The following is a 15,032-nucleotide window of genomic DNA, read 5'->3' on the forward strand; positions in this document are numbered from 1 at the left end:
CTCACAAACGTGCGTAAACTCCTGGCCAAGGAAGGGCAAAAAAGTTAATAAAGGGTCTGGAGGATATTAGTTATGAAGAAAAGTTGCGAGCACTGAACTTATGCTCTATGGAGAAGAGACGCTTGAGAGGGGATTTGATTTCAATATACAAATACCATACTGGTGACCCCACAATAGGGATAAAACGTTTTTGTGGAAGGAAGTTTAATAAGACATGTGGCCACTCACTAAAAAAGAAAAGAGGTTTAACCTTAAACTGTGTAGAAAGTTATTTATTGTAAGAGCGGCAATGATGTGGAATTCCCTTCCACAAGTGGTGGTTTCAGAGAGGGGGGGGGGGGGTGTTGGGCATCGATAGTTTCAAAAAACAATTAGATAAGCACATGAACGACTGCAACATACAGGGATATACAATGTAATACTGACATATAATCACACACATAGGTTGGACTTGATGGACTTTTTTTCAACCTCACCTACAATGTAACTATTTTTGCAAATATTTTATATCTTTTCACGTGTCAACACTGAAGAAATTACTTTTTCCTACAATGTAAAGTAGTGAGTGTACCACTTGTATTACAGTGTCAATTTTCTGTCCCCTCAAAATAACTCAACACCAAGGAGAGTACACCCCTAAGTGAAAAATGTCCAAATTGGGCCCAAAGTGTCAATATTTTGTGTGGCCACCATTATTTTCTAGCTCTGCCTTAACCCTCTTGGGCATGGAGTTCACCAGAGCTTCACAGGTTGCCACTGGAGTCCTCTTCCACTCCTACATGAGGACATCACAGAGCTGGTGGATATTAGAGACCTTGTGCTGTTCCACCTTCCATTTGAGGATGCCCCACAGATGCTCAATAGGGTTTAGATCTGGAGACATGCTTGCCCTTACCCTCAGCTTCTTTAGCAAGGCAGTGGTCATCTTGACGGTGTGTTTGGGGTTGTTATCAAGTTGGAATACTGCCCTGCGGCCCAGTCTCTGAAGGGAGGGGATCATGCTTCAGTATGTCACAGTACATGTTGGCGTTCATGGTTCCCATGTAGCTTCCCAGTGCCAGCAGCACTCATGCAGCCCCAGACCATGACACTCCCACCACTATGCTTGACTGTAGGCAAGACACACTTGTCTCTGTACTCCTCACCTGGTTGCCGCCACACATGCTTGGCACCATCTGAACCAAATAAATGTATCTTGGTCTCATCAAACCACAGGACATGGTTCGAGTAATCCATGTCCTTTGTCTGCTTGTCTTCAGCAAACTATTTGCGGGCTTTCTTGTGCATCATCTTTAGAAGAGGCTTCCTTCTGGGAGGCTTCCTTCTGGGTTTCCAAAGGCAACCTCTGGATATGACGCTGAGCACATGCACTCAACTTCATTTGTCAACCATGGCGAGGTCTGTTCTGAGCGTAACCTGTCCTGTTAAACCCATGTATGGTCTTGGCCACCATGCTGGAGTTCAGTTTCAAGGTCTTGGCAATCTTCTTATAGCCTAGGCCATCTTTATGTAGAGCTACAATTTCTTTTTTTCAGATCCTCAGAGAGTTCTTTTCCATGAGGTGCCATGTTGAACTTCCAGTGACCAGTATGAGAGAGTGAGAGCCAAATTTAACATACCTGCTCCCCATTCACACCTGAGACCTTGTAACACTAACTAGTCACATGACATTGGGGAGGGAAAATGTCTAATTGAGCCCAATTTGGAAATTTTCACTTAGGGGTGTACTCACTTTTGTTGCAAGCAGTTTAGACATTAAAGAGGAAGTAAAGGCAATATAAAAATTAAAAAAACACACCCTGTAAGGCAAAGGCATACTAGCTAATTATGAATAACTTACCCGAGAACGAAGCCCCCGAAGAGGTCCTCCGTCTTCCTCTTCGCCGCTGCCATATATCGCGGAGCAATAATGGCTTTGAGGCTGTGTGTTGAGTGATTTTGAGGGGACAGCAAATTTGCACTGTTATACAAGCTGTACACTCACTACTTTACATTGTAGCAAAGTGTCATTCCTTTAGTGTTGTCACATGAAAAGATATAATAAAATACTTACAAAAATGTGAGGGGTGTAGTCACTTTTGTGAGATACTGTGTGTATGTGTGTATATGTGTGTATATATATATATATATATATATATATATATATAATATGTATATGTGTGTGTGTTAAAAGCACTGCAATTAATATAAAGCCGATATTTCCATAGTATCTAGTCCATCTTTCCCAAGGCTGAGTTCCACTGAAATGTTGGCTGTCTACTAAAGAAAGTGCCTTCATTGCTTCTAATGTTCCTTGACCTTTCTTTTCAACATGGAGTGCAGGTACCACTTATTTACATTGTTACACTGTATGTATATACATTGTACATACGAGTGTATAGGGGAGCAGGTGTCTATGTTCAAAACGCCTGTCCAATTTTCTTTTCACTTTTGTTTAGAATGGAGATAGCTTAGCTCCTCTGTCAGATTGCTATTGCCTTTAACCTAGCTTGTAAGAACTCCACATACTCCCTGTACTAGCGAGCACCTGTCATCAGCACAAAGACAAGAGTAATAACATTTCAAAGGTTTTAAGCCTCACCAGCTCTGCTACAAATGTTCTTTTCATTGTTGTCTGTGTCCATGCTGGAGAGCTCTTCCTCAGTTTGGTTGACTGTCATCAAGGGGAAACCTCTCAAAGAAGGACACAGACAGAAAAAAAAAATCTTAGGAGAGAAATTTGGAACACTGGAACATTATGGCAATTCTAATGTTATAAGGGGTATGGAGGAATTCAACTGAGATGTCTGGATTCTTGGGGTTGGTAACTTCTCCACACCAAAGGTGAACCACTGTCTCAGTAGTTTGAGACTCCGAAAATTTAAGGTTGAAGTGCCACATCAAAATCTGGTTGTTCAGATGTATTCAAGGTCATAAAAAACTATAATCTGTCTCTTCTAAAGCTTCCCTACTGTCCTACACAAGCTGACAAACAAAAAATATTTAGCTGGAATTTCAACATGGAGCAAAGGTAGCAATTACTGCTACCCAGACAGCAAAGAAATGTAGAAACTGCACTTTCATTAAAAAAATAATAAAATGATAAAGCATTAACAGTATTATTGATACACAGACTATTTTTCAGTAAAGATAAATATAATATAATAACAAAAATGTAAACATAAAATATTGTTTCATTGTTGCATTGCTAATTATAGCATACTTTTCAGTGTTTGGGTACAGCATATCCCCAGAAATGTATTTCCGATTCATTTGATTGGTCATTGCTGGGATTCACACAGTGGCTAAGCATGTAACTATAATGGACCTTCCCATTTGGCACGTAGGTGAATATGCCTGGAATATATGTTTTATTTCTACAAAAAGTAGTCCCCAGGTCTCTGACATTGAGGTTGATTTACTAAAACTGGAGAGTGCTTCCAGTTTTTAGTTTTGTTTTGTGAAAGCTTAATTGAACGATCTGAAGTTAGATGCTGATTAGCTACCATGTGCAGCTGTACCAGATTTTGCACTCTTCAGTCTTGGTAAACCAACCTATGTTCAAATACAATCCTGTTTTGAGGGGAAAAACCCTATCCATCTGCCGTGCATTCCTGATAGCCTGTGATTTGGTACATTAGAATAATGAACCAATGTACAGGAAGTGGGATGGAGAGACAAGATTCAATACCACCAAAAAATTTTAAAGCATCAGAATGACATTTGGCAAAAATTTGGCATAAGCGTTGTGGCTGTTGTAGGCGTGAGCAGGTACCTCTAGACAGGGCCGGATAAAGAGCATCATGTGCTTGGTGCTGAGGATTTTGGTGGGCTTTTTACTGGGCACCCTTCTGCTTTCTAAGAGCCTGTACTGGCATGCCCCCAAACTTAAAAGTGTGCAGCCACACAGGCATAACACTAGGGAAGCCTGACATTTGATTTGCCAAGTTTCTGTAAGGGCCGTGCATTGGCTTGCACTCTGAGCTGAAAGAGTGTAGCTGCGCAGGCCTAACACTATGGAAGCCCCAGACTTCTGTAAGAGCCCTGCATTGGCATGCCCCAGGCTTCTGTTAGGACTGCTCATGCAGTGCACATTATCAATCTCACCACCCTGCCCAGGCGGTGCATGTGGAATGGAAAGCCCGTCAGGGGAGATCTCTTCCTGTTGACCGATTGCTTTCCATGTCCTTTTTTGGGTGGCTGTGCCTATATTAAGGTAGGGGCCTGGAGCTGCAGCTCCAATAGCCCCTACATTAATCCAGCCCTGCCTCTAGATGCCTGCACTTTGACCCTGACAGCAGTCCCCTTTCCCACTTGCAAAGCTTTTTAAATTGTACAAATGTGTTTATGGCATTATAGATAAAAATTAAGTTGTGAAGGTTTGATTGAATGTCTTTGTTTTGACCCTTTTTCTTATAGGTTTGGGAGAAAGAAGATCCTTTTTGCAACAATGGCAGTCCAGACTGGTTTTAGCATTGTACAAGTGTTTTCAACTAGCTGGGAGATGTTTGCAGTTCTCTTCCTAATTGTTGGCATGGGGCAGATTTCCAACTACGTGGCTGCTTTTATTTTAGGTTTGTTTCAAGTCTTTTTTTTATGTGTTATCAGTGCCATCCTAGGCATTGGTGTTTCTGATTTAGAGTGCCGTGCTAACCAGGTCATGTGTATAAGTGAGCAATATAATAACTTATATTAGTGATGGCCAACTTTCTTGTGGCCCTTGGGCAGTGGATATAACACCACAGAAAGCTGTCAGAGACTGCAGACAGGAGACGGCAAAGCTTTTGATCATGCTACAAATATAATCAGAGACTGCAGACATATTATAAACCTCTATGGAGACTGGGGATCTGCTTGACGACACAGTCATAGACTGTGACTGTGAGAGATTACTGCTATTACAGCCCTCTTACTGATTAATGTTTAAACATTTGTGGTCCCTACAGTACCCTTAAAACGGACTTGTGCCACATAAGATGTTTCTCTCTGCAAAGAAAAAAGGGGATGAACAGCACAGAAAAAATAAGACAGTAGGGGTTATTTACTAAAGGAAAATCCACTTTGCACTGAGAGTGTACTTGGTAGTAAAGATGCTGTAGATACGACGGGGGACATGCAAGGAAAATAAAAAACAGCATTTTAGCTTGCACATGATTGGATGATAAAATCAGCAGAGCTTCCACTCATTTCAGATCTACCCCTTAGATTTACAGCGACTGCCTAGAGGCGATTCAGTTTGCATTGTGCGCTATACAAGTATTTCATTCATTCATTCATTCAAGTGCACTTTCAGTGCAAAGTGGATTTGCCTTTCGTGAATAACCCCCAGTATGTAAGAAATAAGCCAAACCACTTTTCCACTAGAAACTAGTCTAATGGTAAATTAGTAGGTTAAGTTTAGGAAATTCTCTTGGTCAGTGGACAGACAGAGTAAAGCAGGCAGATCTGATTTAAAGCCAAATTTCAGGGGGAAAAATGAAATTTTAATAGTGCAGTGTGCATCAATTACCATACATCTCAGTCTTTAATTTTCCAAACATCTCTTCCCCAGCCATCTTGCAGTTTAATGGAGCAAAGCCCCAGTTTATTCTTTGAGCAAAGCTGATATCCTTTCCCAGACATTGTTCTCCACTATTTTCCTTGGCACTGTTTCCCTCACCACCCCATTTGTTCTCCTACCTCTGGAGCCTAGAGAGGACCCAGCAGTGAAAAGTATTGCCTCCACTAATAGGAAGTGTGCACATCAAGCAGGCAATTAGATAGAAACCCAAAGAAGCACCCTAGAAAGTAAAGAGAAGAAGAGAGAATGCTTCAGTTACCGTAAAAAGAACAAATATGTGAACCTCTTGGACTGATGGATGCCTAAACACTTTGAGATTGCTTTGTATCCCTTTCCAGCCTTATAAACATCAACTACTCTGTCTTCAGAGAGCTCCTTTTAGTGAGTCGTGGTTCATATCAGCTGATGCTTCTTATGAGCAGCAGTCTTAAAATGTTTGAGTGTCTTTTATCAATCAAAGTAGCATTAAATCACACCTTCAAACTCATTTCATTAACTAGACTCTAGGTATGCAAACTACTGATTTCAAATAGCTTTCGTTAAAGTCCATAGATTCACTTACTTTTCCCTTCAGCATTGTGAATGTTTAATGGGTTTGTTCAATAAAAACATGAGAAAGTAATTCTAGGGAGTTCACACACTTTTTTGCCACTATACGTAAAATGGGTATTTGTATAGATTTTTTGCATACCAGTGGTTATTTAGTGGAGGGGGCTGCTAATATCTTTGGGCTAGTGAAACCCCATAGACCAAGGTAGATTCAACTATGGTAAGGGCAAAATAAACAGGGTCAGGTAAAGATCAGAGTACCAAATGAGCACCAAAAACAGCCAGCAGCCAAAGTTTAGGTGAATAGCCAAGTGAGTCATGTATGAAAGGAACATATAATCATGTTTGCATGGAAGAGCTTGCAGCACCTAGTGGGTCTTCTGGAGGTCCTTAAAGGGAAGCAGGCTTTGTTCTTTCTTTAACCTTTTGATTCAAGCAGCAACTAAATAAAACTGGGATAGAGTGTGGAAGGCTTAGAACCGATCTCTATATTTTCTGTCTGAATCTCCTTACTTTCTGTTTTTTGATGGGTGTGTAGAGCTCATCCCCTAAAGCAGGGCTTGACAAATTTGCTTGGAATCTAGGAGCCAGCTTAAAAAGTTAGGAGCCAGGTCGGTAACGGCGATCCGGACCTGTCCCTGGCCTGACATGGAGACGAGTGAGGGGAAGATAGCGCCGCCGCCCCCCCTCCCCGTCTCCAAGTCAATGGCCATAACTCTTAGCCCTTGTACACACGGTCGGAGATTCCGTCGGAATGTTTCCTATCAGAGCGTTTTGTCAGATATTCCGACTGTGTGTGGTCTGCATCGGACTGTTCCGTCGGAATATCCGTCGGACCAACTTTTCCAACTTGCTGGAAATATTTTCAGACAAAATGCTCCAATCGGACATACTCCGATCATGTGTAGCCTACTCCGACGGACAAAGTGCCAAGCATGCTCAGATCAAATTCCTAGATCAAAGCTATTGGCTACTAGCCTGAACGTAGTCCCGTCGTAACGAAATAACGTCATCACGTTATGTACAGTCGGATTTTCCGACAACTTAGTCCGACCGTGTGTATGCAACATCACTTCCGGACCTCGTCCGGAATTAATCCGTCAGAATAATTTATTTTTCTGTATGTATAGACACTGTACAATAACACTCTTGGTTTGTATGCTGGGTGTATTCATTGGTACATGTTATTATGTCTTTAAGGACACATGTGTGGTGGATTTACTAAGATTGTAGAGTACAAAACCTGGTGCTGCTCTGAAAAGAAACCAATTAGCTACGTTTTTAGTTGAAACTTAGCGTGGATGTAAACCCACTCATCCTTTCTAAACTACTGCCATAGGGGTTATCTAAAAGGATATACATGCCTCCTGTATGGATCCCCACCTGTCAAATGTCTCCCCCTCTCTGTTATGAGACCCGAAAAACTGCAGATTCTGTGGGTGGGTCTGTTGTCTGGAGCTCGTGGGTGGAGTCGTGATGTTAGTAGATTCCCCACCCATCTCTACACTCCCCTTGTTAATATGCATTTTCTCCTGTGTATTTATTACACTGAACTTCTGCTATGATCTCTAACATCCAGTCAAAACCCAGAAAAGCCACCACATGATTTCAGCATGCTCACTCATGCTGAGGTGTGAATAGCTGAAGAAGAAAGGTGGAGAGTATCTGAAGTACACAGAATGTCTCTCTCAGGCTCCTGCATGATATATGTAAATCACCTGCCACTCACAGCAAGGGGGGAAGAACTGACTCCTATTTCTCTGTCTGTCAGTTTTTATCTCACTGAAAAAAGGTAAGAGGCTTGCTCAGAGCTGGATTAACTCTTCGTGGCAAGACTGGCACAGATAACATGAAATCCTATACTGTACTGTACTGTACCCCTTCTTTAACCCCCCTGACGGTATTCCCGAGTCTGGCTCGGGGTGGAATTTTTGTACCATTAGTGGTAACCCCGAGCCAGACTCGGGACTGCATCGCTGGATCCAGGAGGATGCTTACTTACCTTCTCCCTCGGATCCAGCGTTGTCTCCCCGCTGTACGAGCGAGCCGTGTCTCGCTCGATCTATCACGGAGCCGATCTCCATTCCCTGCGAGCGTTGCGATGCACGGGGACGGAGATCGGCGCCAAATTCAAAAAGTGAAACACACAGTATACATACAGTATAATGTAATCTTACAGATTACATTGCTGTATGTAATCATTTCACATCCCCTTTGTCCCTAGTGGTCTGTCCAGTGTCCTGCATGCAGTTTTATATTATAAAAACTGTTCTTTATGCCTGGAAACTGGAGATTGTCCATAGCAACCAAAACTGTCCCTTTACATAAAAAATGGTTTTAGACCAGCTAGAAAACAGTGATAATAAATTGGAATCACTCACAGAATTGAGGGATAGCGATTTGTGGGGAGATCCGTCATCAAATACTGAAAAGTAATGACAGTGACAATTCTGCAACTGAGCAAATTTCAGTGTTTTTGATTTGATTACATTATTGAATAATTTTTATTATTGTTATATTATTATTTGGTACAATTATTTATAGTTATTTATTATATTATAATTTGATGATTTCATTTTTCAAACTTTATTATACCCGGGATGTCTGCTAGACTCTGGTTTGGACAGATTTAAGAGAGTTATTCCTAAGAATTACAGGACTACAATATAAAACGTCAAATTTTCATGCAAAATAATTGTACCGCTTTTAGCACCTAAAATCCGAAATAATCGTACCGCCAGGGAGGTTAACTAAAAAATAGTTTTGGGGTTTACATCCACTTTTGAACCAGCTGTGATTAGAAGCTGATTGGCCACCATGCATAACTACACCAGATTTTGCACTTTCCAGGTTTAGTAAACCAACCCCATAGTCTTCTATTCTGCAAGTGATTCTTGGTATCTGTTGTTTATTTGCTAAATGCACTATATAACTTCCTATGACTGCTTGACATCTACTTTTTTATGGTGTACTTTCATAAGCCACGCCAAAATAAATATTTGATCATGCCTGTTTTCTGTTGCAGCATGTACTACTTCCTTATCACACATTAAACTTTTCTCTCAGGTTGAAATCCCACCCTTTGTAAGGGTTTTATTGCTGTAATTGTCCATATAAGGAGAATGTCCTTTCACTTCATGTCCAGATTTTCTCCAATTTAACCATATTCAGGTAGGCCTCTAACCGCACTTTTACTTACCTGAGCTCTCATTTGATCCAGCGCTGTGCACGTCTGCAGCTTTTCTCTCCCCTAACTTCCATATCTCATTAGCTTTGCTGGGGCCCTGGGAACCATTGGCTCCCGATGCTGTCAATCAAAGCCAGTGATGAGGGAGCAGAGAGCCGGGCTGAGTCCCGCTGTCTATGTAGATGGAAGCAGCAGTGGTGCTCCTTGGGAAGTGACTTTCCGTGGGGGCACTGGACAGAGAGGGGGAGCCAGGAGCGCCAGAAGGGGGACCAGAGAAAAGGAGGTTTGGGGCCACTCTTTCCATTGCACAGAGCAGGTAAGTATAGAGATTTGCTAGTAGAAAGGAAATCAGTAAAATACATTTTATGCTATTCCTAGATGTTCCTGTCCAGCAAGAACTTACAAAAGATAAATGTTGCTTTAAGCCGCCATGGGTGTATGACCACATACTATAGTCTCATATTATGTAATTCAGTATTCTGTAGTAAAGTCAATAAAATCATTAACACAACATTCCAGTAAGCATAGCATGCTCCTTTGTGCTAAAAGTTTTCACAGACACTATTGAATGTGCTGTGTCACCGTGTCTACGAAGGAAAATGCTTATTGCAAAGGTGTAGGCTCTTAAACAGCTTTATCATGATGGAAAAGACAAAACCATTAGGTGTTCCTAACATAACAGCATATTTGTTTTTTTTTGTTTGTTTTTTGTTTTTTTCACATGATATACTCTATATTACCAAAAGTATTGAGACGCCTGCCCTTAAATGCACATGAACTTAAATGGCATCCCAGTCTTAGTCCGGAGGGTTCAATATTGAGTTAGCCCACCCTTTGCAGCTCTAACAGCTTCAACTCTTCTGGGAAGGCTGTCCACAAGGTTTAGGAGTGTGTCTATGGGAAAGTTTGACCATTCTTCCAGAAGCAAATTTGTGAGGTCAAGCACTGATGTGGACGAGAAGGTCTGGCTCGCAGTCTCTGCTCTTATTCATCCCAAAGGTGTTTTATTGGGTTAAGGTCAGGACTCTGTGCAGGCCAGTCAAGTTCCTCCACCCCAAACTGTGCACTGGTCCAAATCATTTGGTGAAGGAGAGATTATGGTGTGGGGTTGCTTTTCAGGGGTTGGCTTGGCCCCTTAATTCCAGTGAAAGTGTCAGCATCCAAGACATTTTGGACAATTTCATGCTCCCACCTTTGTGGTAACAGTTTGGGGATGGGCCCTTCCTGTGCCAACATAACACTGATGCTGGGGCATGGCGGGTCAGAAATCTGCAATCTGGGCTTGCTGACCCACAATCCCAGAGCAGGAGATGGTGTGCCACATCATAGGGCGCCGTGGGCCACATGTTGCCCGTGGGCCAGCGGTTGGAGACCGCTAGTATAGGGTAAAGTTTACAGGCCTGGAAAAATAAGATTGTAAATGGATAGAAAACTGGCTAAAAAACGGCAGTGCTGAATTCAGAGCGTAGTGGTTAATGACTCATACTCTGAATGGTCTAAGCCCTTGTACACACGGCCAGACATTCCGATGGAAAGTGTCCGATCAGACCGCGTTGTCGGATAATCTGACAGTGTGTGGGCTCCATCGGACTGTTTCCGTCTGAATATCTGACGGACAAAGTTTTAGAGCTGGGCTATAAAACTTTCCGACAACATGATCCGATCGGACTTTGTCCGATTGTGTGTAGAGAATTTCAATTGGACAAAGTGCCACGCATGCTCAGATCAAATTCCAAGACCAAAGCTATTGGCTACTAGCCTGAACGTAGTCCCGTCGTAACTAAATAACGCCATCACGTTCTGAACAATTGGATTTTCCGACAACTGTGCCTGACCGTGTGTATGCAACACAAGTTTCGGACAAAATCCGTCGGACGATTGTCGGAATGTCCGACCGTGTGTACAAGGGCTAAGGCTAGTGGTGTACCCCAAGGTTCAGTGTTGTGACCATTACTTTTTATTTATTAATGATATAGGGCCTGGGATTAAAAGTACAATTTCAGTATTTGCAGATCATGTAAATATACTTGATCTGGCACAGAGTAACCCCCTCTTGGGGGATCAGGAAGAAACTTTTTCCGCTGCTTGAGCAAACTGGATCATGCTTTTATTGTTTTTTTTTTTCCTTCGTTTGGATAAACGTTTGAACATCCTCTCCCACCAATGATCTCTGCACACTGAGAATCCTCATTGACTTACACAGAAACGGTCAGTTTATGAACATGTGATCTCAGCACTTCACTGGCGATCTGAGTCAGAATAATTCACCCTCCCCGATTCACCAGCTCAGAGGTGGAGAATCAGGGAGTGAAGACAGAATCCTGGGGATCTGAGGGGGAAAGAGGAAGATTATTAACTTCCTTCTACAGGCAGTCCCCGGGTTACAAACAAGATAGGGACTGTAGGTTTGTTCTCAAGTTGAATCTGTAAGTCGGAACTGATACATTTTTAAAGTGTAGCTCCAGCCAAAAAATCTATTTTTAAGCTATTTGGATAGCATAGGGAAGCGTTATCACCCCTGTAACCTTTATTTAGCTGTCTGTGCCCCTGTTCAGAAGATTTCACCTCACTTTCTGTACCAATGACAATTGGATTTTGAAAATTTTGGGCTGTTAGGGAAACATGGACTGATGATAAAACATCAGTGGAGACACCTTTTTCCCATATTAACTCTTACAGGAGTGAATTTCCCTTCCTAGGGGTAGATTACCTCTCACTTTCTGTTGTCTCCCTCCGTTTGTAAGTAGGAGTAGTTTTTAAGTCGGATGTTTGTAAGTAGGGGACCGACTGTATTTTGATCAGACCTCCCAAGACAGTAACCATGCCCCCCTGTCATATTATATATATATATATATATATATATATATATATATATATATATATACATATCCGTTTTTAAGGCAGGGCAAAAGGAGCAGCTGCCCTGGGCCCTGTCATTGTCGTGGGGCCCAAAGCAGCCGCCTCATACTTGCCAACTATCCTGGTTTAAATTCCCTTGTCCCTTGAGATTTTAGTCCCGTGCTGTGTCCCGATATCTCAGTGTGAAGTGCTACTACTAATGCTGCCCAGCTCTGCCCTTTTGTTGTGTACAGATGATTCACTTGCAGAGCCTGTGTTTACATGTACATTACCAGCATTCATATGTAAATAGAAGTGGCATTAATTTGTAAATAGCGGCGGCTGGTGGCATTGATATGTATTTCTTGCCCCCCTGTGGTCATATCCACAGTAATCTCTAGCAGCCCATCAACAAGTAGAAATCATGTGCTGTAACCTCTAGCAACTAATCAGTGAGCCGTAATGTGTGCTGTAACCTCTAGTAACCAGCCAGTGAGCGGTAATGATACACCTCTGGCAACCAATTGTAACAGCTGCCTGATCTGATTCAGTAAACTGATTTTGAGTCCAGCTGCTATTTATTGTAGAGAAGGTGAAGAGCAAAACTGCATGGGGGGGGGGGGGGGCAAGAAAAGTTTTGCCCAGGGTCCAATCAATATTAAAGATGGCCCTTGTTAGAATATTATTCCAAATTCACTTTAAGATTTTGAATAGATAGATCTAAGAGAAGTTAAAAGTAAAGAGAATAGCATTTAGAATGAGAGTTATTTCTAGCTGCTTCAGTTTTGAGGAATATTGTGTCCGATCATTTGATACAAGGATGTGTAAGTGTGACATAAATGATGTTATGAATGTATTAAATCAATTTGATATGATTAATCATAATTCAGGGGGGATTGTTAGAATATTATTCCAAATTCATAATTCGGCACTTATAGGTGTTATCATATATTTATGGCAAGCTTGCAAAACATATTTGGTTTTATGATTAATCATAATAAATAGTATGTGTGAATGACCTTGATCAAGTGTTCAGTGAAACATATCCTCATCTAAAGCTGAGTTAGTAATACGTTTCTGATGTAGCCAATTTGAGTATGACATATATGGTATCTTGGTACAGAATGTCATGAGAAGACAAAAATAGACATGTGTCTACGTAGCTAAAGCAAAGCTACATTGTGGATTATATCTTGTTAAAATAAGTTTAGAGTAGTCTCAGTCATGTTAATACATATTAGCAGGGCTGCTGTTAGAAATCACGGGGCCCCGTACAGCTTACCTAACAGGGCCCCTCTAAAAACGATCAAATCAATATTTCCGCTAAAAATACACAAAAATTATCATTAGTGGACACAAACACAGCATAACGTACAAACGTATGTGGGGGAACAGAAGGGTACAATGGGGGGGGGGGTGCAGGATGGCATGGTACAGTAGTTAGGACAGTACAGTACAGGGAGTCACAGAAGAAGGGGGACAGGAAGGTACGGTACGGGGGGGGGGGGGCAGGAGGGCACAGTAAGTCAGTAAGTGGTTAGGAGGGTACAGTACAGGGGAAGGGTAAGTGGACCCAGTACAGGGGGCAGGAGGGTACAGTATAGGGAACAGTGTAGGAACAGTAATGTATTATACGGACTCCTGAAGAAGAGCTGTGCAGGGAAGCTGACATTGCAGATTCTGACAGGCTGCCACTGGGCTAAATCTACAAATGGAAGACCAACTCCCCCTCTACCTTCCCCTCCAGAGTTTCTGGCTTTCTTCTGGTGCTTTGCAGTGGTTAAGGAAGAACCCCAAGGTGGGGCATCTTGTTAATGCTGCTGCTTGTGTGGGTGGGATGTGTACTGTGCCAATCACATAGGATGAATAGGAGTGGAGAGTCAGCAGGGATTGGCATGGTACACATCCCACACAAGCAGCAGCAGTAATAGGTTGCTCCACTTCAGGGTTCTTCCTTAACCCTGAATAAAATGGGGGAGGGGTGGAGATGGGAATCGTGGGGTGAGGAAGGAGGAGGGGGGTGGACGTGGGTAGAAGATGGGGCATGGGCAGAGAAGAACTGGAGTGAGACTAGGGGAATTCTGGTCTGTATAGGGATAAAAAAAGGAGGAGGATTTGTAATAGAAGGAGGGGAGGTATGTGGATGGGGTGGAGGGGACTGGAGAGGGATGGCAGGGATGAGCATGGGGAATACTGTTGGCTGGTGAGGAATAGCCACAGTATAATAAAATCAAATAGGTTGTCTGTTAGGGAGGGGTAGAGGGTGAGATTCCATTAACTAGTAAAGATTCAGTGTTGGGGGTGTGCAGGGTGGGGGATTCCAGCCAGTTATAGTGTTTGTGTATGAGGGGGGCACACACCTGTGTGAATGTGCAGTGTCTGCAGAGAAGAAGACTGGGAGGGGAAGGGGATTGAGGGACTATTGTTTGTAAAGTGTCCAGAAAAGAATGTCTGGACGGTTGGAGAAAAGGCTAAAAATGAGCAGGGAGTGAGCAGCGATGGTTAACAAGATGTGGGAGAAGAGCCCTGTGACAGGAAGAGATGGGTCTGTGTGAGAATGAAACGAAAGCAGGACAAGATAGTGGCTGAGGCGGGAGGAAGATGTAGGGAGGGAGACATACATTAGGACAGCTGGACACAAGATATATTATAGAACTGACCTGAGAACCAGCCAAAGCGAGGGGAACTTGTTACCAGAGTAGAGAGTACTACTGGGAGCAGTGGGAGGCAATTTCTAGCCCCCCCCCCCCCCATGCACCAAGGACGGAGGACCCCTGGGCAGTTCTCAGAGGTGCCTGTGTCTTAAGACAGCCTCAGGAAGGGGCCGTAAATCACATATCCACCGGCACTTCCCCCGTTCTCAGTGTCCTGACACATCTCTCTGTTTTCCATGAGAGAAAAACAGGCAGCGCTGCTTTC

General features: G+C 42.7%; 1 protein-coding gene across 1 annotated transcript in view; it reads left to right on the forward strand.

Annotated features, from left to right (window-relative positions):
* LOC143963611 (solute carrier family 22 member 4-like) overlaps positions 1-15,032 on the forward strand; it is a 155,649-nt gene that overhangs the window by 72,879 nt on the left and 67,738 nt on the right. The window contains exon 3 of the mRNA XM_077473289.1: positions 4,399-4,553. Within this exon, the coding sequence (XP_077329415.1) occupies positions 4,399-4,553 (155 nt within the window). The remainder of the gene's footprint in view (positions 1-4,398; positions 4,554-15,032) is intronic.

Source organism: Lithobates pipiens, unplaced genomic scaffold (assembly GCF_037356315.1).
Source record: "Lithobates pipiens isolate NorthernLeopardFrog02 unplaced genomic scaffold, aLitPip1_a1.2 Scaffold_8, whole genome shotgun sequence".
NCBI lineage: Eukaryota > Metazoa > Chordata > Amphibia > Anura > Ranidae > Lithobates > Lithobates pipiens.